The sequence below is a fragment of the Pyrgilauda ruficollis genome, unplaced genomic scaffold (genome assembly GCF_017590135.1).
Source record: "Pyrgilauda ruficollis isolate IOZ18807 unplaced genomic scaffold, ASM1759013v1 scaffold38, whole genome shotgun sequence".
Taxonomy (NCBI): Eukaryota; Metazoa; Chordata; class Aves; order Passeriformes; family Passeridae; genus Pyrgilauda; species Pyrgilauda ruficollis.
This window is the reverse complement of record NW_024525267.1, coordinates 4201580-4228678: the sequence shown is the minus strand read 5'-3', so window position 1 is coordinate 4228678 and position 27099 is coordinate 4201580. Positions and strand designations below refer to the sequence as shown.

General features: G+C 44.9%; 3 protein-coding genes across 3 annotated transcripts in view; 2 read left to right on the top strand and 1 right to left on the bottom strand.

Moving 5' to 3' along the window:
• Window positions 1–634: 634 nt before the first annotated feature.
• Window positions 635–7742, top strand: HSP90AA1 (heat shock protein 90 alpha family class A member 1). The gene is made up of 11 exons (XM_041476342.1): window positions 635–831; window positions 2348–2506; window positions 2600–2966; window positions 3434–3567; window positions 4029–4337; window positions 4886–5051; window positions 5320–5510; window positions 5632–5779; window positions 6115–6383; window positions 6503–6836; window positions 6997–7742. The coding sequence occupies exons 2-11, from the start codon at window positions 2348–2350 to the stop codon at window positions 7104–7106; spliced, it is 2187 nt and encodes a 728-aa protein (XP_041332276.1). The 5' UTR covers window positions 635–831; the 3' UTR covers window positions 7107–7742.
• LOC121358198 (translation initiation factor IF-2-like) lies at window positions 1357–1812 on the top strand. The gene has a single exon (XM_041476157.1). It carries the CDS (start codon window positions 1357–1359, stop codon window positions 1810–1812), a length of 456 nt encoding a protein of 151 aa, XP_041332091.1.
• Window positions 7743–18022: 10280 nt separating the features above from the next.
• DYNC1H1 (dynein cytoplasmic 1 heavy chain 1) overlaps window positions 18023–27099 on the bottom strand; it is a 45507-nt gene continuing 36430 nt past the window's right edge. Inside the window, exons 62-78 of the mRNA XM_041476403.1 lie at window positions 26938–27032; window positions 26671–26845; window positions 25764–25839; window positions 24577–24737; window positions 24220–24331; window positions 24077–24137; window positions 23601–23724; window positions 23163–23276; window positions 22709–22879; window positions 22345–22562; window positions 22050–22153; window positions 21469–21680; window positions 20855–21008; window positions 19888–20030; window positions 19335–19503; window positions 18847–18974; window positions 18023–18401 (exon numbers count right to left, since the gene is read on the bottom strand). Coding sequence (XP_041332337.1) covers window positions 18273–18401; window positions 18847–18974; window positions 19335–19503; window positions 19888–20030; window positions 20855–21008; window positions 21469–21680; window positions 22050–22153; window positions 22345–22562; window positions 22709–22879; window positions 23163–23276; window positions 23601–23724; window positions 24077–24137; window positions 24220–24331; window positions 24577–24737; window positions 25764–25839; window positions 26671–26845; window positions 26938–27032 — 2346 coding nt within the window. The 3' untranslated portion in view covers window positions 18023–18272. The remainder of the gene's footprint in view (window positions 18402–18846; window positions 18975–19334; window positions 19504–19887; window positions 20031–20854; window positions 21009–21468; window positions 21681–22049; window positions 22154–22344; window positions 22563–22708; window positions 22880–23162; window positions 23277–23600; window positions 23725–24076; window positions 24138–24219; window positions 24332–24576; window positions 24738–25763; window positions 25840–26670; window positions 26846–26937; window positions 27033–27099) is intronic.

Below are 27099 nucleotides of genomic sequence, written 5' to 3'. Positions count from 1 at the left end.
CACACACCCGCACCCCGCACACCTGAGCACCCCGCACTCTCCCACCCTCAGACACCTGCACCCCACACACCTGAACACCCTCACACACCTGCACCCCGCGCTCTCCCACCCTCACACACCTGCACCCCGCACTCCCGCACAGCCGCACGCCGGCGAACCGGCCACACAGCAGAGACAGGGGTTCAGCAGGGGGACACAGAGAGGGTAACCGCAGCCCCACACTCCAGTCCCGGGCCGTTCCCGGCAGGAGCTGGGGAGCACCCCGAGTTTTCCAGGCCGTTCCCGATCGCTCAGCGGGGTGGGGGGGGGAAGAGACCCCGACCCCGGCCCCGCCCCCTTCTAGGACGTTCGGAGCGGGGCTCGGCAGCGAGTGACGTCATCCGGCACTCGCTCAACCGCCCCGGGCCCCGCCCCTTCAGCACCGCCCCGCGCGGCTCCTGCGCATGCGCCCACCTCCTTTCTGCTTCCCCCTCCCCCCGGATTCCCGGCCGAGCCAATCGCTGGGGGCTCAGAGGGGCGGGGCGCGGGGAGCGCGCGCGCTCGCGCCCATTCAGCCGCCGGCCCCGCGGCGCCTGTCGCGGACCGCTGCGATTGGCTGCTAGCGGCACGGCCCCGCCCCTCGGCCGGTTTGTTCCGCCCCCGCCTCGCGGCCCCCTCCCCGCGCCCCCCCGCGCCGGCGGTGAAGGTTCCCGATGGTTCTGGAAGGAGGCGGATCCCGCCGTATATAAATCGGGCGGGCTGTGGGGAGCGCGCACTAGAGAGGCTACAGCGGAGCGTGCGGGTTGTGTCATAGCGGCAGTGAGGAGAGCAGCGCCCCATCCCCCTGCCAAGGTGAGCGGTGGGGGCAGCAGGGCGGTGGATGGGCGCGGGGAGTGTTTTCTGGCCGGGCGCCGGGGTCGGTGGTTGGGGGCGCGGGGCTCGCGTTCGGAGTTGCGTGGGGAGGGGGGGTGGGGTGTGCTGTAGGAGCCGCGTGGCGCAGGTCCCGCTTTTCTCTGTGGTTCTTTAGATCCTGGAAAAGGTGATTTGGGCTTACAGTTTGACTATGGCTGAAAGGGAGATTGCGAGTGATGATTCTGATCCCAGCTTATTAAATTTGCGTTCTGGAAGGAATGGCGGTGGAGGTGGGGAAACCGAGCAGCTCCTTGGGGGGCTCCGGTATGGCAGCGGAGCGGGGGCCGCAGAGGGCGGTCAGGGAATGCTGTTCGTGTCCCGGGGTGCCGCTGCAGCGCCCCCTCCGCCTCGCAGCGTGCGCGGGAGGGCTGTGGGAGGCTGAGCCGAGCACGCTTCGGTGCGGAGGCACCGGTGGCCGGAGAGATTCGCTCTCAATGAATGGGCCCCCAGCCATGAGAGTGCAGGATGGGGTGGGGGGTAGCGCCGGACCGGGAAAGCGGCGGGGGCGACACGGGGGAAGGAGGGGGGAATGGAGTCAGGAGCAGGAGAAAAAGCGTGGCGGCGATTGGGGAAGAAATGGATGGCAGAGGAAGAACGGAACGGGGGCTAGAGGAAAGGAGCGGAGTGCCAGGAGGGAAGGGGGGGGCCGAGAGTGGGGGCGGCAGGAAGGAGCGGGAGAACAGCGAGATGGAGGAGGGAAAGAAAGGGGGATGGGGAGAAAGCGGCGTGAAGGGACAGGCGGGTAGGAGCGGGGGCACGGAGATGAGGCCAGGAGCGGGTTCGGGGCTGCTGCGCTCCGCAGCGCTGGGGGGGGCGCCGGCAGGGGGCGCTGCGGCGCGCTCGGGGCGCGGTCCCGGCGGCGCTCGGTGCCCTTGGCTGTGCCGGGTTGGAGCGGGGCCGGGGGACAGACCTCCCGGGTGAAGTCCGCCGGCCCTGGGGTTTGGCCCCCGCAAGGGGGGCAGGGGGGCGGCTATGCCCGGTGAAGGACGAGGATTTAGTAACGCAAATGTTTGTCCGGAGAAGCTGAGCAGTGTTGGTGTCTAAATCAGAGGTGGGGATAGCTGTGTATGCAAAGGAATAGGGGGATGTGGCTAAGAGAGAAATAGTCCAAATAAAGATTTTGGGTGTTGTTATGAAACAGGAAAATTAAAGTCGTATATGAATCGCTAAATTAAGGGAACAGTTTTGTCTTACCCTAGGTGCTGCAGGGTAAAACGAGTGTAAAGCAAGCCTATAGTAAAAGTCCTGTCATCTGTTTTCTGCATTCCTTAAAACTTCTGAATGGTTACTGCCTGTAAATAACATCTGGGAAGGGCTTTTTTGTATTTGTTTCTCTGGTGCTGAAACTACGCAGTTAACAAACTTGATCTCAGAATGCCATTGTCGCTGCCTGTAAGAGGATATGTTAAGTAAGCTGTTCCGGATGGAATTTCAACTCCTGCCTCTCCTTTCACAGATGCCGGAAGCTGTGCAAACTCAGGACCAACCAATGGAGGAGGAGGTGGAGACCTTCGCCTTTCAGGCTGAGATTGCTCAGTTGATGTCTCTGATCATCAACACTTTCTACTCCAACAAGGAAATCTTCCTCCGTGAGCTGATCTCCAATTCCTCAGATGTAAGTACCAAAAATATTCTGGTGAATTCTAACACTTACTGAAATTCTCTAGGATTAGTCAGGGAATGTTAAAGCATGTTACTTCTCTTACAGGCTCTGGATAAGATAAGGTATGAAAGCTTGACTGACCCAAGCAAGCTGGATTCTGGGAAAGAGCTGAAAATTAACCTGATTCCAAACAAGCATGATCGCACTCTAACCATTGTGGATACTGGCATTGGGATGACCAAAGCTGACCTGGTCAACAACCTTGGTACCATTGCCAAGTCTGGCACCAAGGCTTTCATGGAAGCCCTGCAGGCAGGGGCCGATATCTCCATGATTGGTCAGTTCGGTGTTGGCTTCTACTCCGCCTACCTGGTTGCTGAAAAGGTGACAGTGATCACCAAGCACAACGATGATGAGCAGTACGCTTGGGAGTCCTCTGCTGGAGGGTCCTTCACTGTCAGACTGGATAATGGTGAGTGTTTAGTGTTCATCTTTTAAAGATGTTTGGCAATGGTGCATAGTCTGCCTTGGAAAAGACACGAGATAAAAGGAATTAGTACAAGTAATGTGCCATATCAGGCATAGGTACATCCAGGTCATATCTTGTAATTTCTGTTGGCATAATCTGATATGTAGGGAATGCCCAGGTAAATGGTGCATTAAGTTTTCAAAGTTCACACATGGAAGAGTACTTGTAACACCTCAACAACTTTTTATGCAGAGTCTTTAAAGGCTCTGAACAGACTAGTAGACATCTTCTGAAGCTTGTTTGAAATAAGTGCAGTAAACTTGAGAAAGCATAACCTAGGGTGTTCATATACATAGAAGCTTAATTTTGCTGAGGTGAAAAAATGGCTGGTAGAGCAGTGTGTCTCTTCAAGAGTTAATGATTAAATCTGCTTTGCTATAGCAAAGTAAAACATGTAAACTCCATTCTAGGTGAACCTCTGGGCCGTGGAACAAAAGTCATCCTGCATCTTAAAGAGGATCAAACTGAGTACCTGGAAGAGCGGCGCATCAAGGAAATCGTGAAGAAGCACTCTCAGTTCATTGGCTACCCCATTACACTCTTTGTACGTACCTTGCTTGAAGTGCTAAATCGGTATTGTCACTTTAGCAAGTGGGAGTTCACGTAAGGAGCAGTCAGTCTTTATTTGGTTAGTTTAGTTAGCATCTCTTAGATGCTACATAGAGGAAGCTGTGGGGAAATGTTGTGTTACTTAAAATTGTGTTTCACAGGGCTGTTAAAAACACCAACATTTTCTAAGCCAGTAGTATCCAAACAGTTACTCCAGGTGTGTTGTTAGGAGTCATTCAGTGTAATGAAACTGAGCAGTAAGAACTTGGCTCATAGCACGTGGAAACACCACCACTTGAGTCAGCCCCAGAGTGAGAGTCCTTGGAGTGTAGGAGGGAGAGCTTGACACCGCGTTCTTGAAGTTCTCTGGCTTCGTGAGGCTGCAAGGGGTACTTCAGAACTGTTAGTTACTACATTTACAGCTTTTGCAATTCAAGTACTGATGCTGTTTTGTAGGTGGAGAAGGAGCGTGATAAGGAGGTGAGTGATGATGAGGCTGAGGAAAAGGAAGAGGAAAAAGAAGAGAAGGAGGAAAAGACAGAAGATAAACCAGAAATTGAGGATGTTGGCTCTGATGAAGAGGAGGAGAAGAAGGATGGAGATAAGAAGAAAAAGAAGAAGATTAAGGAGAAGTACATTGATCAGGAAGAGCTCAACAAGACCAAGCCCATTTGGACCAGAAATCCGGATGACATAACCAATGAGGAATATGGAGAATTCTACAAGAGTCTGACTAATGACTGGGAAGACCACCTGGCTGTCAAAGTAAGTTTTTCTCTTGAGAAACAGCTACAGTTGCTGTATCTGTATATATAATATATATAAATTATAACATAGCGCTGCAGCTGGAAGGTTGCTTAACATGCTGCTAAACTGATCCATTGTGCATTTGGTGTTCACAGTCTGGATTGAGCCTGCAGTCAGGAAGTGCAGATGCCTTCCCATTTGAATAGTTTAGTCACCGTGTCTAATTGAACTTGAAACTAGATAAATAGATCAGATTTGTAATTTGTCATCGAAAAGGTTTTGTGCCTTTGTTTGATGATGGGAAGTGCTATAAGAGCACATTTGCTCTCTAATTCTCAGTATACTGTGTAAGGAGCTTGAATGTGTTCTGAATTGGTCTGCAGACCTCATAACACTAATTCAGAGTGTCTGTCTGAGGAAAGTGCTTGTTCCTCACCAGTGTCTCAGCTGCTCTGTAATGTGATCTCCCATGGGTTGCAGTTCGTGTTCCGCATTTGAGGAGCTGTTAAGTTGTTATCACTGGAACCGGACAAACTGACTAAAACAAACGTCTTGTTTTCTCACAGCACTTCTCTGTGGAAGGGCAGCTGGAATTCAGAGCTCTCCTGTTTGTCCCACGGCGTGCACCCTTTGATCTGTTTGAAAACAGGAAGAAGAAGAACAATATCAAACTGTATGTGCGCAGAGTTTTCATTATGGACAACTGTGAGGAACTGATCCCTGAGTACCTGAGTGAGTATAATTCTGTGCTAAGTGTTTCCTGAAAAGTTAGAAGGACTGCTTAGCTATTCTGTAGTTTCCTTTTGTATGTAAAGAAATTTGGGAGGCAGAAGATAGCAGTTCTGAACAGCTGTTGAGCAGTTAAAAGTGTTGCTTAGTTCATGTTTATTGGAGTTGTGTAGAAACAAAGTGATAGTTTCTAATGGGCAGAGGCACATGTAGATAGAGTGGCTGGTAATACTTGTTGGAGACTAACAAAGGTAGTTCTGTTGTATTGCAGATTTCATGAGAGGTGTGGTAGACTCTGAGGACTTACCTCTGAATATTTCTCGTGAAATGCTGCAACAAAGCAAGATCCTGAAAGTGATCCGGAAGAACTTGGTGAAGAAGTGCTTGGAACTTTTCACTGAGCTGGCTGAAGACAAGGAGAACTACAAGAAGTTCTATGAGCAGTTCTCCAAGAACATCAAGGTTTGTAGCCTTTCTGCTGAACAGTGCTGATACTTGCAGTTGTACCTGAGCTACTAAACTACCACAGCTGAGTATTTACCTGAAGGAATCTCTTAGTGATTTTTCTTACTGCTTTTTGTAGCTTGGCATCCACGAGGACTCGCAGAACCGCAAGAAGCTCTCAGAATTGCTGAGGTACTACACATCTGCCTCTGGTGATGAGATGGTTTCTCTGAAGGATTACTGCACTCGGATGAAGGAAAACCAGAAACATGTCTACTACATTACTGGTGAGTTGGGACCTGAAATGGTCAGAAAGACCAACACCATGTGTAGGTTTACCTTGCTGTTACAGGGTTCCCAGTTCCCTTGCTTGGCAGGAATGGGAAGCGTTTTTTACTTGGCATTCCAGGAAGTAGAAATTAGCAGTTAAAGAGTATTTCCAAAGCAGTTAAGAGTATTAAATGCTGGAGTGTCAGTTTAAACAGCTTGAGTGCCCTTGGGGCTGTTGGTGCCCTTTTCTTTGCCTGTGGTTGGGACGTGGCACAGCTGTTGTATAGGCTCTGCAGAAACTGAACAAGCTGCTGTTAGTGCCGGGGTTCATCTCTGGTGGTGTTTGTTGCAGGTGAAACAAAGGATCAGGTGGCCAACTCCGCTTTTGTGGAGCGTCTCCGCAAACATGGGCTGGAAGTGATCTACATGATTGAGCCTATTGATGAGTACTGTGTGCAGCAGCTGAAGGAATTTGAAGGCAAGACCCTGGTTTCTGTAACAAAAGAGGGTCTGGAGCTTCCAGAGGATGAGGAAGAGAAAAAGAAACAGGAGGAGAAGAAAGCAAAGTTTGAAAATCTTTGCAAGATAATGAAAGATATCCTTGAAAAGAAAGTAGAAAAGGTAAAAGTAGTACTTGGTTTACCTGTGCATAAAAGTCAGTCTAAAATGAATTTAGGGTAAGTCAGTAGTACTTGTTGAAATGCTTAAATTGCAGACTTGGCTTTGTATTCCCTCTGCAGGTTGTTGTGTCCAATCGTTTAGTTACTTCTCCATGCTGCATTGTAACAAGTACATATGGCTGGACTGCCAACATGGAGAGGATCATGAAAGCTCAGGCATTAAGGGACAACTCCACAATGGGATACATGGCAGCAAAGAAACACCTGGAGATTAATCCTGATCATTCCATCATCGAAACACTGAGGCAGAAAGCAGAGGCTGATAAGAATGACAAGTCTGTGAAGGATCTTGTCATCTTGCTGTATGAGACAGCACTCCTGTCCTCTGGCTTCAGCTTAGAGGACCCTCAGACACATGCCAACCGCATTTACAGAATGATCAAACTTGGGCTGGGTAAGTTGCTGAATCTGCCCTGGCTCCCGTGCACTTGGGGTGTATTGTCTTGGTCCTGCTTGGTAGTGTGGAAAATGAACCCTCAGGTGGCTGAGGTACTGTGGAGACGAAAGCTTTGGGTTGTGCTGTCAGCATTAATGGGTGTGTGTTCCCTGCACAGGCATCGATGAAGATGACACTGCTGCAGAAGAAGCCAGTCCAGCAGTCACTGAGGAGATGCCACCTCTGGAAGGAGACGATGACACATCACGCATGGAGGAGGTGGATTAAGCGAGTTTACCGGAACTCATGAATGTTTCCTTGGCTAATATGAATAAGTTATATTTTGTATATTATGAATGTTACCTGCCAAAAAAAAATCTTTGACACTTTGTCTGCATTCCCTCTTTATATTTATTTTCGAAGATGTTATACCTTTATTTTTGTTACATTGCTTTTTCAGCTGATGTGAGATAAAAATGCCATTGAGGGAATATTTTCTTTAACACTGTACAACCCTAAACAGGCAAGTAAGGAGTAGTTATTTTTGTCTGTATTAGCTGGTTGCAGGTGGCAGGGTTTTTGACTTATTCTTAATTGCCAGAAATGTGGAAAGAAGTAATGAAGATGGGAAGACATCAGGGTGTTCAAGTTTGTTTAGTGTTACACAGCTCTTCAATTCTTAAGTGTCTAACATACAGTACCTAGTAACTAGGTATCTAGGAGAGCTGAATCTCTTGGGGAAGCTTTAATCCTTCTGCTCCTAACAAGGTCTTGATGTTTAAAGTTGTTTTTTATACTGTTCAAGGATTCTGGATTGCACTCTACCATAGAATAGAATCCACTGTAAATCTCTATTGTGACTTATGCAACTCTGCATGTACAGTTCAAACCTAGAACTGTAAGAATAAAAGTGTTAAGAATTGAGCTGTGTCACTGACTTGTCTGTTTGTTCGCACTGAAACAAAATGCTCTGCCCCTGCCCACATGAGTTGCTGCTCTGAATCCTGAGCTCCAGCTGCTGCCCTGCTTGATGTGTAGTGGTATAGGGTGTGCTTGGTGATCCCACTACACAGCCAGTGCCACAGCAGAGCAGGAAGGGTCTCTGGAGAAGTGGTTTGCTCCAAGTTGGGGTATCGTTCATGTGGATGGCTCAGCAATTGCTGTGAAGTCTGGGTGAATGGAATGCAGCCCTGTTCCCTGGTGCTGCTGGAGGTAATCAAGAACTTCTACCTGGGCAATGGCCAGTAGCATGTCACACAGTCTGCCAGGGAACTAGGTGGTTGTGATGCATTCTGCATTTCTTGGCATTTGTCTTGGAGTAGCAAAGAGGAAATTAAATTCTTTTTAAGTAGCTCCACTCAGCAGTTTGGCCTTGGTGCCTGTTGGGTGCTTTTGCTGACTTCAGGCAGATTGTATTTGGTACAATGTCTTAAAATTGAATTAACCAATTTGGGAGGGGGTTGGGTTTAAGGGGCAAATTCTGACCAGCTTGCCCTGTGCAGATTTTCTGTCGATTTGTTCTGCTCCATGATACAGGAATTCCCAGTATAAAATAATTCACATATATATTACAATAGTGTGTTCGTGTTCTTTTTGTAGTAAGGTGAGAAGATGGAGTTTCTGGTGCTAACTGTATTTTACCTAAACTCTCTTTCATGCAAAGCAAAACAGCTTGCACAAGCTGTGGTTTGTAAGGAGATGTTTATGTCAAAGCAGCACTTAGGGCAGGGAGAGCCCAACCCCTGTTTTGTGGATACCCTGCAAGCTGAGGAATTCAAGCTGGTGTTCCTATCTGTCAGCTCAATAGACTGAGGTGATCACATAGCTCCAAATCTGAATTCTGTATCAAAGATGAGAAACAAGAAGATGGATATGAAAATCAACTGCTCCAGTGCTGCTTACACAGCTGCTGAAGGCTGAGTGGGTGTAACAAGTGGGGCGTTTGTCTTCCACACCTCCCATTCTGTACCGTGACATGAAATGTCCAGAATCATTTCCCATTATGGGTGCCTCATAAAAGTCTGTAGAAGAGACTGGTGCCTTCATGTCAGTGACGGCAGCACTGTCAAAGGAAGGACATCATTTCCTTGGGCAGTGGGGCAGGAGCTGTGGTTCCCCCACAGCCCTGCCTGGGGACCGTGTGAGATGTCCTTTGATCTCAAGCGTGCTGTGCCTCGGCAGGAGCTGTTAGCTCAGCCTGGGTGAGATGTCCCTGTGTTCCATCACCCTCACAGTGATGGATGTACTGCTGCTGTTATAACAAACACGGTGTCAAGCCAGATGCAGAAAGGGAGTTTCAGTTTCCTATGTGTGCACCACTATTGACTTCCAGTTTGCTCTGTGGGTGATAGAAGCAACGATCAGCAGGAAAAGGCTTCCTTCTGTGATGTTCAGTCTTGGAGGTTATCAGAAGAGCAGACTTTAGCAAGCTTTAGTTATTGCTTCAAGACCTCAGTATCAAAAAACAGGATTCAACAGTATTGTATCAAAACTAAGGGAGATTCTAAGGTATGAGTGACTTGTGACTAAAATCTACCAGATCTTCCATAATGTGTAAAAAAATGGTGAAAATCTCTTCCAGTTAGTAACACTGGGATTTAAAATTTACAGTGATAATGCTAAAGATTTTTCCACTTGGTCAGTGACGATACAAGTCTTAACCCCTCTTGAAAACTAATTTAAGAGAATCATTCAGGTGAAACTTGCATGTTATCTCCAGTATTTCTTGCCCTGAGAATGCGTTGGATGTCTTTGAATAATTCCCTGCATTACACTGAGCAGCCAGACCATGAGAAACCTGGACTCAAGGGAAATCAGAGCTTGCTGGGGCTGGCACAAGTTCTGTGCAGGGCCAAGAGTGAGGCCGAGTGGAGGCAGAGGAGGAGAGGCAGAGCGCTGAGCAGTGGGAAATGATGGGAATGAACCCTGGAGTGAGCGTTGCTGCACCTCTGGGATCCTCAGCCCACCTCCTCGTCCCCACTGCAGCCACAGGGCTGGGCGGTGGCATCACCTGTGTGCCCTGGGTGGGGGACACCTGAGACCTCCCCTGGGATGTGCTCTGTGGCTGTACCTGCTGCCTGGCCCTGCCCAGGTGTGCTGGGGGCCTCGGGCTGTGCTCTCCCTTGCAGCCACCGTTCCTCTGCAGCCCAAGCCATCCGCAGAGCCCGGGCCTTGCTGCTAACAGCTGCTGCCTGTAAAGAGCCCGTAGCTAATTTTGGGCAGCCTTTTGTGGGAGTAACGACTCCCAGCCCTGTATTTGGGTGAAGCATGATGGTCATTTGTGCTCATTGAGCTCAGCTGGTGCCGCAGGCACTAACACAGCCTCCTTAGCTCCCACTTCAGCGGTGGGAGGTGCTGTGGGGTGGTGAGTGAGATTCTTGGTTGCTATGTTTTGAAAATGGTTGGAGATTCTGAGGAGAAGGAGTAATCATCAGATGGTTTTAGCCTGGGCGGAGAAGGTAAGGAGATGAAAAGGCAGGTGTTGGGGAGGGGGGAAAGAGCTGTAAGCAGCAGGGTCCATCATCCGATGGTTTTAGTCTGGGCAGAGAAGGTAAGGAGATGAAAAGGCAGGTGTGGGGGCAAAAAAAGCTGTAAGCAGCAGGGTCTAGCTCAGCTGGAGGCAGAAATGGGGTGAAGGCTTGTGAGCTGCTCCTGGTACAGCTGCTGTCACTGTCACCCCCACTGGGACTTGTTCCTGGTGCCTTTTCAGAGCAACAACCCACTGCTGGCTTTAGAGTGAGATGTTTTGCTGAGGTTCTTATACAGTAGTACCTTCTGCACTGTGCAGAAAGATGCAAGAAAGCCAGATAGGAAAGAGATAATGCAAGAAAAGGAAATTGATTTGGAAAAAAAAGTAAAGATAGTTCCTCATTTCCTATAAAAAGGGATGGAGATATGGCTTTTAAAGGGTCAAATCAGATCTGCTTCTTTGTGAACAACAGACCTGATGCCTAGCTCTAGTACAAACAGCACCTGCAGTTCATACTAGACCTTAACAGTAAAATACTGTTCCTGGTATTTAAAAACAGTAAAATTGCTGTGCTGGATTGTAAGTGATTAAGAAGATGCTCAGAAAGCTTTGTGTGTCCGGCTACAACTGTCCCTCTGCTGCAGGGGAGATCCAGCAGATCACAGGAAGAAACATCTTTGGTCCCCCGGCTGCCTCTGAAGAGGGGGGCTCCCCTTGGCTGTCGGCCCTTCTGTCGGCCTGAGGGTTGGGTGAAGGAAACGGGGCTCCAGAAAATAAACTGGTGAGAGCAGAGGGGAAGAGTCACATCCCTGGGCACCAGGCCTTGCAAACTTATATATATATAATATACGTGTGTGTGTGTTTTATATGCAGATGGGAAATGCAGTGACTAAAGGAGCGCAGGCCCCACAGGGTCAGCGCCGCTGCAGAGCAGCCCGGAGCCTTGCAGTGGCACAAAGGATTTTCTTTCACGGGAGGGTTTCACTCTCGAGTTTTCTTGCTGAATTCCCTGCGTTGGGAAGGAGCAGCTCTCCAGGTGGGGGAGGTTGAGCAGGGCCTGTGTGAGGGTGGAGGTGGCGGGCCCAGCCCATAAAGCCGGGCAGGCGGGAGGCGCTGGGGCCGCGATGGCCTCGGCTGGGAAGCGGCAGCGGCGCAGGAAGAGGCGGGAGGCTGGGCCGGCCATGGAGGGTACGGCAGGGAGGGAGCGCCTGTAACAGAGCCCCGAAGGGGGGGAAGGGGATGTGTGAGTGCACAGGGACTGAATTTTGGGAATGGGGAACTGGAACAGGGGGCTGGCTTATGGCACAGCTTTGCATTTATCCCCCCTCTAGTCTGGTTGGGTGTCTTCAGCACAAATACCTCTTTAAGGATTCAGAAAGCTTGCAGTGCCTAAAGGAAAAGAGGGAAAAAACCCTCAATGGTGTGGTATAAGCTTCATTAAAAAAAGTTGTATTTTCCTCATTCTGCATGAAGGACCAATGAATGAAGTCTTGTTATGGTAGAAAACAGTGGCTGCTTCTTACATATTTTTAAACAGAAGCTGCCTTTGATTGACTATGTGAAGGACTGATCAACTTTTCTAGCATAAAGGGAGCAGCCATGTCTGGGCATTTTATCTCAGAGGTTTTCTCTAATGTGCTCTCCTACCCTGTACCTGTTTCAGTAGATGCTCAGGAAAAGGAAGAGTCTGTTAAAAGCCCAGACTGCGTGGAAAGACTGGCACGAAAATACATGGTAACTTTTTTTAATTGCTACTTCTCTACCTGCCTATTAAAATACAATTCAGAAAGTGTTTGTTGGCTTGCCCTTGGCCTGATGGTGCAGCTGCCTTGGCTGGAAAAGATTGCATGAAGCACAGGTGTGGATGAATTAATTTAAATGGGAGGGATGGAGGTAACTCCTCCACTTGTGTGCTACCGTCTGGGGACGAGGGGAGCTGTTTGTTTGTAAGGTCTCTTTCTAAGCAAGAGCTTTAGAAAAGATGAGGGTGTTTTGAGTCATTCATCTGCAGTTACATTTCTGAGCTGTAGGGTTACCAAATGCAAAGAAACAAACAGAACCACAGTGCAAACTAAAAAATGTTTTGTAAAGTTACTCACAAGCCTGGAATAACCATTGTTAGCAAGAGCGAGGCATGTTCAGGACTGCTTCCCTTTGTGGTTTTGGGGGTGAGGAGTGATGAGAGAGGCTTCTATTTTCCTTTATGTCCCACTTGCACAACGCAACCAGCACCACAGCTGTGGGATATTTGGGAAGATGAGCTGGCTTCAGATGGGGAAGCTTTAGAGAAACTCAGCACCTGCAGCTCGTACTACAACTAAAGCTTCAGCCTGAAGCTGCAGTAACTTCTACTTTGAGTGGATTTTCTTTTTTTTCCTCCTCTGCAGCAGAAGTGCACAGTGGAGTCAAGCACAGAGTCTGAGTCTGAATCCAGGGCAGAGGTAAGGACTGACTCTGAGGTGTTCTGATGGTGATGTGATTCCCTGATGTGTATCCAACTCTTCCTTCAGCCTCAGTAGGGAGCACCTGAGGCTTGTTGCGGGGTTGTTGATTTTGTGACTGCAAAAAACCCAAAACAACCTCAAAGCCAATACTCCCCTTTCTATTGGGCTCTTTCTTACAGCTGTTATTAACTTTAGAAAGGTTGATTCTAGGGAGATGAGGCAGGAAAGAGACACTGTTTTAGGCAGACAAATGCTAAGAAAATGCTGACCTGATATGTTCCTGGTGGTTAAGTTTCAGCAGCTCTGGTCCAGTGAGATTTCTACAGCTCTGGGTGGAGAACCTCTACCTTCTGACTGTCCCTTTTGGAGGAGATCAAGAGCAGCTCTGTTGCTGTGGCAGTTAGTTATGGATATTGGTAACTTGTTGAACATTGTTCTGTCAAACCAGTGTGTTTAGTGCTGATGAAAAACGACCTGATGCTCAAGTGGAGAACAAAATAATTTGTGGGTAAAACTCTTTGGCTTTGATGCTCACTGTTGGTCCATGTGAATCACTGTGCTTTGGGACTTCTCCAAGTTGCCTGCCACCACTTCACCTTCCAGAAAGGTCAGGGCAAGGCTGGAGCTGTCTGTTCTCCTGTGAGAAACCAGGCTGGAAGTCCAGCTGTGTGATGGCTGGGCAGGGTGGAAGAGGAGCTCACACAGGTCCCAGCCTGAACAAAGAGCTGGCTGCTCTCACCAAGGGTGCTGAGGCAGGTGCCAGGACTGGGGGATTTCTGTGCTCTTTGGAGAAGCAGAAGGGCTTTGTGGGGGTGTCTCTGTCCTTGAAGCAGCACAAGAACACATGGTCACAAATGGGATTGGACTTCCTCTGATAAAAGTCTTTGGTTTCCTGTTGAGCCCAGATTCTTGAACCCTGCTTTGTCTCAGCTGTGCTCAGTTCTCCCCCATCCCACTGGAAAAAGCATAGCACTGACTGGCAGGGTGTTCTCTGAGCACCTGTGATGGATCCTTTTCAAGAAGAACTTTCCCACTTTCCTTGCTGTTAACTTCTTTTCCTTTGTAAGACTTGGTACCTGGGGTTTGCTCTCTAAAGGGAGTCTCCCTAAGTGGCATTTTTTTTTTCCTTAGGCCCAGACTCTAAGCACTATTTCAGGATTTCAAATCACTCCCATGTGAAAGAAAAGGGACCTGAGTGGGAGGGAAGGTCTCTAAACTGTATCCTGACTACTATTATTTAAGTGCTGGTTTGGTTTATTTTTTCTGGTGGCATGTTATTACTAATTTTTCTCTTGAATGCAATGCTTTAAGTGCACTAAGACTTACCCTAACTCTATTTTAGGCTAACTTTACCAAACCTTTAAAAGTTAGACTGAGACCCACTTTTTATTGTCTTTTAGCAAAGTGACAATCTGGCTTCCTCTTCTCTAGGATTTCCACCTACTCTGTTTTTCATTTGATAACTTATGGGAAAGTGCCTTATAAACCTATGTTAACTTCTCTTAAATAGGTTGTGCCTAGCCCACTTGCTGGAGGACCCAAGAAAGCAAAGGAATCCAGGGGACTACAAGTAGGTTTTGGGTATTATACAGTTCTTGGTGTAGCATCCAAAAACTAAAACAGAGGTAGGTGTGTGTGGATAAACAGAAAAGCTTCCACAGTAAGTCTGTGACTTAGGTTGAAAGGGATTTTGAAGTCCATTGTATGTTGCATCTTGTTCGGTTTGGTTTTCTTTTTAAGGGCAAATAATCATCCACCGTGTTTAGGGATGTTTTTTAGTTTGTAGATCCTTACGATGGTGATTCAGAAGATGCATCTGTTCACACTGACTGTGGTATGAAAGATTCACCATGGAGAAACAGTGCCTCAAAAGCAGTGCCTTTGGAGGATGCTGATACTTCAGAAGATGAAGAATCCTTCCCTAATCCTCCAAATGTCAGTGAAATTCAGGCAGTAAATGACTGCAGAGCAGCCCTGGAGCTTCCTGGCCAGGAGCAGGATCTGTTGCAGTCACCTCCGGGCACAGAAGCGTTTCCCCCCGCGGGGCTGACACCTGACCACGCCTCACCGAGGGCTGTTAACCCTTCAGTCTCCGCGGATCTCCCTGCAATCCCGGCTGGCACTGCTCCACAGCCCCTGCTCGCAGCTCACTGTGATGGCACAATGGCCGAGCAGCCCATAATTAAAAGAAAACAAGGGATTCCTGCTCCAGAGGGTGCTAGTGAAAAACTAAAGAGAAAGAAATTCCGTACAACTTAATCTAAGGGATGAATAAATAATTGGACAGACTGTTCTGAAGGATCATTCAGGTAGAGATTTCTTTTGCAGAGTGTACCTGAACTAACCAGGCTGCCTCAAGCCTGTTACAAATGCACTGCACTGTACAGTAAGCTCTGAGATCCACCTGAAAAACTGAATCAAACAAGTCGTGTGGCAATTCCAGTGAAAACGAGCAAAGGTATATCCACAGCATAACAGACAAGCTTGGTGCCCAGGTCCTCTGGAAGCAGCAGCCCCAGCTCCTGTGCGCAGTACCCGGAGGCAGCTGCTCAGTTTCAGTGCAATTTCACCAACACTGACAAAGGTTTGTCAGGAGGGAAAGAAGAATGACCCTTGGCTGCAATTATCTTCCAACAGCTATGGTTTGTCTGGCGCCTGCTTCACTCATGTTTGGCTCCTGCCGTGTCTGACCCCCCTCCGAGTGGTGAATGATACAGGTTTGACTGCCAGCAGCTGAACTGCATCACGCTGAACTGACTGCAACTACTGGCAATCCAGCATTCATTTTCTCCTTCAAAGGGGGAGAAATTGTATAGTTGCTATTAACACAGCTGCTCCTTCCTTGTTTGACCAATGTTTTGGGCAGTTTCTGTGTAGCTGCCAGAATAGTGTTTACAATGTGATGTGGAACACATGAGCTCAGAGCTGCTTAGTGAAAGCAATCATTCAGGAGCTGCAGGAATGGTGCCCACAGATGGGAGGCCAGTTAGGGAGCAAAGACTGTCTCTCTGATCTCTCTTTCCTGTATGGTAATTTCTTTAATCAGGTTTAGAATCTGGGTAGTCCATTTGTGTGGGAGGGGAACTACTAACTATGAAGGTATAACGATGGCTTGAAAGATGTTAGTACCAGCAACTTGTTTTTGTACAACTGGCAGAGATTTTTAGTTTCCAGTTTCTTTCATAGGATGGAAAGCCATTTAAAATATTATTTAACTGCTAACATTGCACCCTTCCACCTGTGTGTATATTTTATTAAAGCAACTTTTCTTTCATCCTTATTCCCCTAGCTGGAAATGGTTTTTAATCAGCTTGGAACATATGTGGTTAAACAGTAAGTTTCAGAGGCTTTTGCCCCAAGACAGAAGCTACTGTGGTTGCCCCTTGACTTGTTCAGAGGCAAAGATGGCTGCAGTGAAAACTGTGAAGTTAATTGAAAAATGCCAAACCAACAACCAACCACTTGCAGCTATAGATTTGTGTGTACTGTAACTAGGCTACAGCTCTCTCTGGAATGAAGATGTGTGAAAAGCTTAAAAATACAACACTGTGATGTGAAAAATACAAGCCCCTCATTTTAAGTCCTAGCTATTAGACACCCTAGCTCTCAGCCCCATTGGCTGAGGCTAAATAAAACTGAACCCCCTGACTTTCAAACTGCAGCCAAAACCCCTAAACTCACCTAAAGAGGATTTCACTTACAGCAGCTGTTTCACACAGCATGGAAAAAACACAACAGGAGAGGAAGTAAGTGGAAAGGTAGCCACACAGGACAATATGTACTCATTGGAATACGTTTATTCAGTATGAGAATCCAGATGTGGATTAACCTGTAACCTGAAATTGCACCTTTTGTTAATTCAGGCCTAATGCAGAAGTTAACATAAAAGAGCTGAAGAGTGTGAAGCTCAAGCTCTAGGATAGTTGAGACTCTTGATCTCCCCATCAGTGTTTGCCAGTAGGTGGAACTGGTTTAGGCAGAGTTTTAAGTAGCTGTAAGTGGTACCACAGCCCAGGTCTATGAGCTGGGCACAAACAGCAGCTGCTGAAAGGGAGGTGCATGTTCAGTGGAGCTGCCAACAGCCAGCTCTTCATTTAAGCCAATACTTTGTACTGCTGCTGGTACCCAGAGCATGCTGCTAGCAGGAAGTGCTTTTTTTTGTACAATATAATTGAAACTATGCTGGAGGCATTAATACCAGTTCCAGATATATTCTGGTGCTGGAAAGCAAAGTCTCTCACAGAGGCTGAGACAAAGCAAAGGCATTATAGTTGCAACTCATCTTGGATCACAATGCATATAGTTCTCATCTCTGTTCCTCACAACTGGGTAAGAATTGCACAAAGATTATTAAACTGCACGTGATTCACTGGTCTGGGAACTTTGTAAAATAACAAAACCAGGACAGTTTAATCTCAGGGATTAACTTTGCAAAACAGTAGGGAGAGGGCAGACAGCAGATTTCTGTTTTAGTAAACAGCAAGCATTGACCAAAACAAGTATGTGAGGCAGGCTTTGATAGCAATTTTTCTTCCCAGTCCAGGCTTGTACTATAGAACCCCTTATCACAGAAAAATACCAGAGCTGATGAAAGTCACTGCTTTCATAGGAGCAATCAGTGAAGGAAGGGCTCCCAGGATTTCAGTTTTGAGATTAGAAAGCTGTGTACTGCATTCTTCATACATGTCTTTGAACACTCGACTTTAGCCACTGTCAGAGAGGACAGCTGTTCTGAGAGGATGAAGAGAAAGGCAGAAATGCTTAGCCAACAAATTCAGGATCAGAAAAAGCAAGCAAATGCCCAAACCATTACAGCAACTCAAGCAGTTAGTAGGAACTCTCAGCTTTCCTAATTTAGTAACGGTTGGTCACATGTGAGAGTCTCAAATAATATTGTAACTCCTTGTGTAAGCATTTAATAGCCTGCTCTTGGGTTACTGAGACAAATCTGGAGACATATTTCATCATAAAAGCAGTTTAAGAAAGAGGAAGCTCTGGGGTCAATAGGACAACAAAGTATAGTTCAGGATGCTTCAGCTTCTCAATGTGTTGTAGCAGGTTACTTCAAGTAAGACCCAGTCCATGGCAAGTAATTAAAGCAATGGCCTGATTGTCACAGCAGATATCAGGTTTTGTGTCTTACTGCACTACAGACTTACATTCCAAGGTTCCTGTTACTGGAGGTTAGATTGAGGAGCAATTCATAGTTATTCTCTAAAAAGATCATGGGTATGTTTTCCAGACAAAAAGCATCACTAAGAATTAGATTAACAGAAACAGATGGTCAAAACTTTTGCTATATATTTTATTTAATATAACATAATCCATCAAATATCACATCTACCAATAACCCTCTAAAAACCTCATTCAATCTTCCTTCCAAGAAATCTCTCTGGCCTATCAGCTTCCCATTGCACCGTCACCTTTCCAGCCAACTTGACACAAATCCATCTGCTAACCTACCCTGATTAAAAAGTACAGGTGAGCACTACATAGAAGACTGACACTTACTATAGCATTAACCAGTGAAAATAGATTTGTTCACTCAGTGCAGAGAACTGCAACACCACGTTCATAGAAGCTGCGGGGATCTTCCTTGGTGGCTATTTCAAAGTCAACGGTGAAAATCAGATCAGCACGAGTGAAGTTCAGATAAACTGGTAAAGTAACCTGGGGAAAAACATGAATATAGAAGAGTTCTGTAAGACAGCTGAAGAGTGTCACAGGTTTCTGTAACACTATATAGTACCAATGAGATGGGAATTTAGTCTCAGATAACTCAGTACTCAAAATATGAGGAAAAAACCTCATATGTACTCAGTACTCAAAATATGAGGAAAAAACCCCAAGACTTAATAAATTCACAGATGCTGCTATAGATATAAATTTGAGTTTTGACTTGAACAGCATTTTTGGCTGTCTCTCCTTTTTATCTATCTACAAAGGAAAGACAGTCAGCACTAGATCTGTTTGCTGCTAGCCCTGAAATCAGATGCCAACTGACACCAAGAGTAATTAGAGAACACCAATTTGATTTGTTGTGTCCGGTACAAGTATCCATGAAGCCTTAGGAAAGAATTGCTAAGGATATCTAAATATTTTCATCAATACTTACAACATTTGCTTTTTTATCAGCATTTGTCTGCTTGATCCAGCGAAGCTGTGTAATGGGCAGGACAGTTGAAATAGCATTCGAAAGCGACAGCTTGTTGTTACTGCATGTAGCTCCCTGAAGCTTCAGGCCTGCAAATTGCAATGCAGTTTAGAGTTCTAAGAGCTTTCATACACCCAAAGGCTGTCTCCCTCTGTATCATTTAAGGGCTAAGTCCACTAAATGAGAAGTATTTCATACTGCAAAATGAAGAGGTTGTAGGTGATACACTATGCAATACCATTTCAATATATACTGACCCTTGTCTTGAGATTTATTAGCATTGGAAGTACTTCCCTAATAACTAATATCAAACTAATCTGAAAATACTTTCAGAAAGCATGTATTAACTTTTTCAACAACAGCATCTTTTTCATTTGACACAGCCCATTCAATACCAGAAGCTTCTGAAAACATTTCAGAGGAAGGTCCCTTCTTTCAGCTCAGTTTACCTGTGACTCCAAAGCTGCAGGCATCCAGAACTGCATTCTGGGTAGTTGTAACATTGACCTCAAGACAGAGTTCTTCAAGGGACCAACTGTTTGCCTGGGCAACATATTGTCTTGTAGCAGTAATATATGCCTCTGGTACAAACAGGCCACCCAGGCACACATGGATGTTCTGTTTAAGGGGGGAAAATATAGGGAAAAAAAGTATTTCAGCTGCAGTATTAATTAATGACTATTACAAATTCTTCAGCAATCTATTTACATTAAAATGTTCCTGCTGCTACTGGAACACAGTGTAACTGCTAAGATGCTTTTTGCTCTAAGGCTTTGTCTCCCACTGTTCCACAATACTAATGCTCCCTCTGATCTCTGTGCACAGTTACCCTGCTAAGCCTCATCATGCTGCGATCAGGAGACGCTCAGCAGTATTTACAGACATTTCAGAGAACTGACTCAAGTTCATTGACTGAGAGGCTATTTAGAAGTCCTGATGTGAAGACTCCAGAAAGCAGTTACACAGCTCCACCAATAACCCCGAGAAGTCAGCACAAGGTACCTTCAGTTCTTTTGCTCCACCAGATGCAGCTGCCTGGGAAATATTCTGGAGCTGTTTAATGCGCTCACTGAAGTCAGACACCCACTGGATAACAGTCATACCAGCTGGCACTGTGTAATGAGACCAGCTACGAGGCAAAATACCTACAAAGATGTGATTAGAATTAAGTTTTGTCCATATACAGGTTGAAATTACACACGATATTGAAACTTTGAGACTTGGACTGGAATATCAGCCTCTATTTTAAAAGGCCCTTCAGTAAGTGAAAACACTTTCAAAGATCACAGAGCAAATGGCCTCCAGGTCTACTCTGTATTTAAAATGCCACCCACTCACAGATACCCTTGAAGAGCAGCTGCAGTTACACACAGCTTTTTACTGTAAGACCTAATCTTCAGCTCTGCATGAAGATTTGAGTTCTTTAGAAAAAAATGAAGAGATCAAGTATCTGTGTTTCAGAAAATGCTTTTGTTCAAATCACCATGTATTACATCATGCAGTATGTCTGTGAAAATTCTACATGTATGTACAATCTTTAAATAGAAATTCAGAGAACTTGAATATTTTCTAGATTTTATAGGACCAATACTGTTCATTTGGTGGTATAAATAACTTTGTTCTGTCACAAGTCAGAAATTGAGAGAATTTAGTAAGATTTCAGCCCAGAAATTAAGCTGCTAATATAAATTGTACAGAAAAGCCTAATAATATTACTATTAAAGCTGAACTATTATAATATTATTATTATAGCCTAATTATTAGGCTATTACCAACCTCAACTTGAAATCTCATATCAAGCCAATGGGATTTTTATGCTCAAATTTAAGTATTACTTGTGTCAAACGACAAAGTCTATCCACATTTTTCTACCATTTTTGTTTTTTTTTAAGCTGCTGACCACAGCAGCCTCTTACAGAGTGCAAGAAGCAAAGAGAGCCCTGGAAGATGCTAGTCTGAATTGCCATACCTTTCACCAGCTCATTTATCAGTGTACGCAAATAGTTGGTTTGTTTCTTTTTCCCTTCACACACTTGAACCACGTCTGCCAGGTCCTGACGAACATCCTGGAGCAGCTTAGCTCCCATTTTTACCTCTCTCTCAAAGAACCGGAACAAAGGATCCTGATGGTCAAAACATTCAAAGTAAGACGCAGATCAAAGTTCTTGCTCCAAAAAACAACCCCCAAATTCTGTGTGGATGGAGCAGTAACACTGACTACAAGCACTGAACAGGAAGATGCAGCCTGTGGTGCAGAAAGTGATTGCAGAAACTGTTTTACAACTAACAATCTCCTCTCCCTTGGAGAAGCAAGAAAGTAGAAGTCACAGTTGAACAATTACTGCAGACTGCCTGGCTAGACTGTTTGCCATTGCATTTCTTCAAATGTTACCCAAAAGGCATAAACCAGGTTTTAGGAGCATGTCAAGAAACCTAGCATGTCATTACATGGCTATGGCACACAAAATCAGCATTGATACAGGTTCCATTGACCCCTCAGCACTGTAGTTGGTACTTCTAAATCACAATGCACCTGAACTTGTACTTTTCCTATGCCCCCATGAAATAAAACATAGCTCTTACTTTAATGTTTTCCACAGTCCGCTTCAGATGGTTTAGAGTTTGTGGGATAAGGTGAAGCCAGTTAGAGGCTGTGGTGTGCAGTGTTCTCATCCAGGCTGGGCGTCCATCTGATGTAGAATCAGTTCTTGTCTTCTTCTCAGTTTCTGCATAAGCCAGATCATCCTCATCCTCCAGCATCTGCATTTTCAGCATTTTACTGATCATATCTATGCCTAAAACAGAAGATGGGCTGTTAGAGAAGCAGCAGCATCAAGGTTAAAACATCCTACTACATGCAACAACCAGGACTTTCCATTATTCCTAGTCTAGACCTAAGATTCAGAAGTGCCCAGCTGTAGGTGGCTCCAGAAGCTTACAATAAAGCTTTCCAGAATCAAGATTGCCATCTGGAAGACTCAATGTAACTGGCTTTTTTGATTCACAGGCTCCGGGTCAGTTTTTGGATTACTCAAAAACCAATTATGTTGAGGGAGAAGGAGAAAATTATCAACTCTTTAGCAAAACTTGTACTTCTCTTCTGCTTTTTAGTTAAAATGGTGGCCTGGTACTCTATGGAAGACATTGCTAAGTTCTGGATTTACCTTGTGTGGTGAGAAGAACTTTCTCTGCATTATTTGGCAGTCCCAGCCATGATGGTGTTTGTGTATCTGGGAGCATCTCAACCCACTGGACAAACTCTTCACGCCTGCAAGGCAGAGTTTTAACATTCATTAAAGGGTTTCCTTTGCTAGAATGCCAAGGCAATGCTTTGCCTGAGACAGATGTTGACACAGCACAGAAATACAGGTTATGTGCTTGGTTTTTTTCATCTTTGTGTGCAGTTTTCTAACAAAAGAAAGTTTTACATAAGAGATCACGATAAGGAAAAAATGATACCTGATTCCATCTGGCATCTGAATATCTTTGTGTCCATCAACCTTGCAAGCCAGTTTGAATTCACTGTCAAAACTTAAGGTGGTGAACAGACGTTCCAAGAAAGTGTTTAACAAACGTTGATCAAATTCATTATCGATACGACCTCCATAGATAGACTGGGCCATCAGTGTCTTCAGTGCAGACCAGGGGATCTTATCAGGAGAAATGTTCTGGCGACCCTACAAACAGCAGGAAACAATTGTTGAATTGCCAACAGGTTTTTTGTGCCTACTCATTTAACTTCCTTAATTTTTCCAGAACAGACTGTTTCAGTGAAGACCCAAAGTACTTTGTTACCTGTGCCTAAGTACAGAACACTACTTGCCTTCGCTGTATCATCCAGCCAGGTATCCACTGTGTCACAGGCAGATCTCAGGTCAGACTCTCCAAACTCATACTTCTTGGACCAGCCCAAGGGAGCATAGCGCAGGCGCTCTTGGATAATGGCATGGAACCAGGCAAGGAGGAAATACAAACGAGCACGCTCATTTGGAGACTAGAAATGGGGAGGAAAAAACCAACACAAAACCAAACTGTTACTCAAGTGAATTGATAAAACCAAAGCCTGCTAAAAGACTAGAAAGTATCAGATTTAATGCTAGATTGCTACTGAAACTGAATAAATTCTACCTACAGAAAAAGCAAATACTACTTTGCTTGGGTGAGGAGAGAAAAAACACTTCAGGTACATCTTAGTATCTGAGGTTTTATCATCTAAGGTAAGATTTCAACAAACAAGTTCTTGCATTTAGTTCCATCAAGACAAACCACAGCCTCACCTTGCACATCCTAGAAACTGGAATGCTACTGAAGGTCCTCAGCATGTTTGCCTTTACACCAGGAGGAGGCTCAAACACAAAGATCCGGCCGGCACGTAATAAATTCACTGGCACCTAGAGAAGATCAATAAGCTCAAATCCAGCTGCTTTAGCCTTGACTAAAATCCCAGCACAGTCTGCATTAGCTTCAAAACCTCATGGTGAGCACATGAAGTACTGCCTTTCTTTTGGAGGTTAGGGGAATCAGCAAAAGGAACAGAATCAAGTTTACAGTTACAGTTCAGTCATCAGAAAGCAAGGATAATAACTGCCCTGACAGGTGTGGACTTTCCTTCTTTACTGCAGAAGGCAGTAAAGAGAGAACCTTCCCTGGGGAGCACTCTTAGCTCTGCAAGCCAGTTACTCTGCAAGATACCCAAATTTTAAAATCACTGTTACCTTTGGATTAATCTCCATGGTAAGGAAGAGCCTGAAGCAAGCATGGGGTTGCAGGGAATGTAGTTTCTTTTCTAGCTGCATGAGCCATCCAGGAGCCAGGTGAACGTTCTTCAGCATTACCCATCTGAAACAGAACAAGTGCTTTTTAGTGAACAGCTTATGGATACTGGCTGTGATCATCACAAAAAACAACAGAATGTATCAATTCTACAGATTTTTCTCCCTCTTTTGAACTTGCCTTCTACACAGAATCAGTTACTATGTACTGTAAATGAGTTAACTTTCTTGTTTTGCAGGTACAACCTACTTCTCCTGTAAATATTTAAACAGATGTGCTTACTATTACAAACTTAAATTCAGAAGATAGGCCTACTCTTTTGTTTTACTCACAGTTTTATCTCTTTAACCAATAGATAACTTCCCCCTTCTACCTTTCTACTAGGCAATATTCTAGCTAAAAATGAAATAGAACTTACCTTCCAGATTTCACTGCTGTGTTTATTGCTTTATCTGCTTGGTTAAACCCTTCAGCAGAACCTGAAAGACAGAAGGGTTGCTAAATCTGTTACTGTTAACAATTTCACTTATGTTTAGATGTTGAAATAAGGTATGCTCTTACCAATAGCAATAGAAGTAATCTGGGTATTCTGCTCAGCTGCAAGGTCTTCAACGTGACCACTGGCATCATAACCAGGCACCGAACACATCAGCACAGGGGTATTTGGTTTCACCTGTGCTCCAAGAAGTTGAAAAGGATATCAAACAATCACTAGGTAAATATGAGAATGCAGTAAGCTCATTTTTCCTCTGTACAACTAAAACCATTATGTTACTCTTAGTTTTACTTTAATAAAAGAAAAACAATCCACTCCTCATACCAGAGAAGGGAAAGTGGAAGAAATGTTCATTGGATAGCTTAACTCATTGTGGAACTCACGCAAGGTGGCCCTAAGCATTTCAAATCCAAGTAGTTTACCTCTGTATCCACAATGTGTGTCAGATCCAAAGGCTGCTCCATAATGGACATGAAAGATTCTCCCAGATTTGTTGAAACAAAGGTATGTGCCATGGCCAACAAACGATCTGGACGGAAGGCCTGGATCAGAAGCAAGCGATGAATGGCCTGTCCAATGGGAGCTGGAAACAGGAGACAGGATTAGATGGACCCTCCTCTCTTCAATTCTCCATTCAATTTCTCTCCATCTTGTTCTGAAGACTACATATTTAGAAAGTTAATTATCCTTTTGGAAGATCTGATGCAACTTTTTAATGAAATGCTTAATATTCTGTTTTAAATTTGACAACTGAAAAAAAAATTAGCATCTTCAGCTGGTTTACAAAATCTACAGCCTAGAATTATTGACATGAGTGATTTTAATTTCCAGGGACAACAGATCTTTTCACATCTTCTCAATCACAAAATAACCTGCTCTTCTGCTAGAGTTTGAAGTCATATACACTTGACTAGCATGTACAAGGTAGATAACCTAGAGCTGCTTCAGTTAATGTTCCAGCAGCTTCAATAAGCAGCTAGTAAATATGAACTTAGAATCCTTAATTTAGGAAGTGACAGGAATGAGCCTGGACTCATCAAAGACAGCAAACACTTCCTAAAGTTACCTTCCAGACAGGGGAGGAACTAAAGGGCAACATTTACCCTCAAGTCCTCACTCTTGAAAAATTAGCACTGACAATTAATGTAGCAAGAGGTAACTTCATGCTTAGGTACAACTGCAGATCTAAAAGTCTACTAGACCAGCCCTGTCCTCAGAAGATCTGTGTCTTGGAGCTTTTTAGAGTATTGAGATATCTCCAGATTGGCAATGACCAAGGTTAATCTGAACTATTATGCAATCTAATGAGATTATAGAATTAAGTTTCATCCTCACAGGAAGACCAGATCACAGGTTAAGGTGCAGCAACCAAGTGTCATAACTACTACTTAGAGAACAGTTTGGTTTAAAAAAATCCAGTGAGAACAAACAAATCTCGCAAAAAACCACAAAACAATCCAGAACCAAACACACTAGACTTGAGGTTTTTCTACAATCCCAGCTTTAGGGTCCAAAATTAAATTCTATTTTAGAATTGCTTTTAAAATCATAGTAACTACTTAGATCAGTACACTAGGACTGATATGGACAACAGTGCATCTTCACTTACTTGCAGGTTTTTCTTCAGTCCAAAGGTATGGTACAGTCTGTTCTGGGGAACTGCTGTCCAGCCAGATACAGAATTGCTGTATTGAAAAAAAAAAAACAAACCAAAAAACCTGAAGTTGACTTTCAAGATACCAGAAACATACAGCAAGGACATGTAAAACTCAAATTACACTTTGTCTATTAACCTATCTTTAGATGTGCCAAATCATTTCACTGATACGTCTCATTTCACTGATAGCCTCCAGCATACCTGATTCTACAGATCTCTATCAAGACCCAGGCCAAGCTGTAAGTTATTTTACCCCAGGCTGAACAGTTTGAGAAAAATTAGATGTAGTAAAGAGAATTCAACTTCTAATATAAAAATTTGGCAGGGCAAACCAAACAGGTACTATTTAAGATATGGACATAATTTATGACACACAGTTTCACAGTCGAGACAAAGATGTATTACTCTTTGAACACTTCAGTCATGAGAAGGTGCAGTGTTCAGCAGCTGAGTACCATCCAAATTGATTCACAAAGGCACGTCCAAGAGCTCACAATAATGAAATTATGTGTGGCTGGGGCTGCTCCCCTCCACTGCATAATTATCACACAATAGTGGCGCAGCAAAATACATGCAGTGTCACACTTTCTGCTACCATGGGAACCAAAGCTGGTCAACCATAAAGCCAGAGGCATGGTGGAACTGTATATGAATGATGAACAGTGCTGGTCATTACAAGTTGCACAGCTGGGTTATGAGGGAAGTAAGAAGATTCATTTCCACAACTACAACTAGTTCATCTTTAGGACTTCCCTTCCCACAGCAGGAGAGCTTGCTGGTAAGCATGAAGCTTTTCAAGCAGACACCTGAAAAGGTTAATAAGATAGTTCAGTGGAGACAGAACCTAGGCAACACTTACCTCATCAGCTTGAACTTTTGAAACAAGGTCCTTAAATGCAGGAAGGCAGCTCAACCTCATCATTGCCTCTGTTTGCTCTACAGTCAAACCATTGATTTTGGGGAGAGATGCAGTGTTTAGTACAATCTCCTTCCCTCTCAAGAAGTGCTGGAATTCTGCATCGTATGTAGGCTCCCTAATGTTAAGGGAAAAGAAGACTTTAGCTAGATGCCTTCAAGACAGCCCTCTGTTTTTCAACTCAAGTGAAGCAAGAAAACAAACATTTACCCAATAGTGCCTTTCAGTTTGATCCGGGCCAACAACATGGCAAACGTTATATGATCCTGGTGCAGCATGCCACGTGCCACTCGGTTGAAGGCCACCTAAGGAACAAAACAGAGAAGTAATGTAAGAAGCTTTGAATTCTGATCCTTCAAAAATTATTAAAGA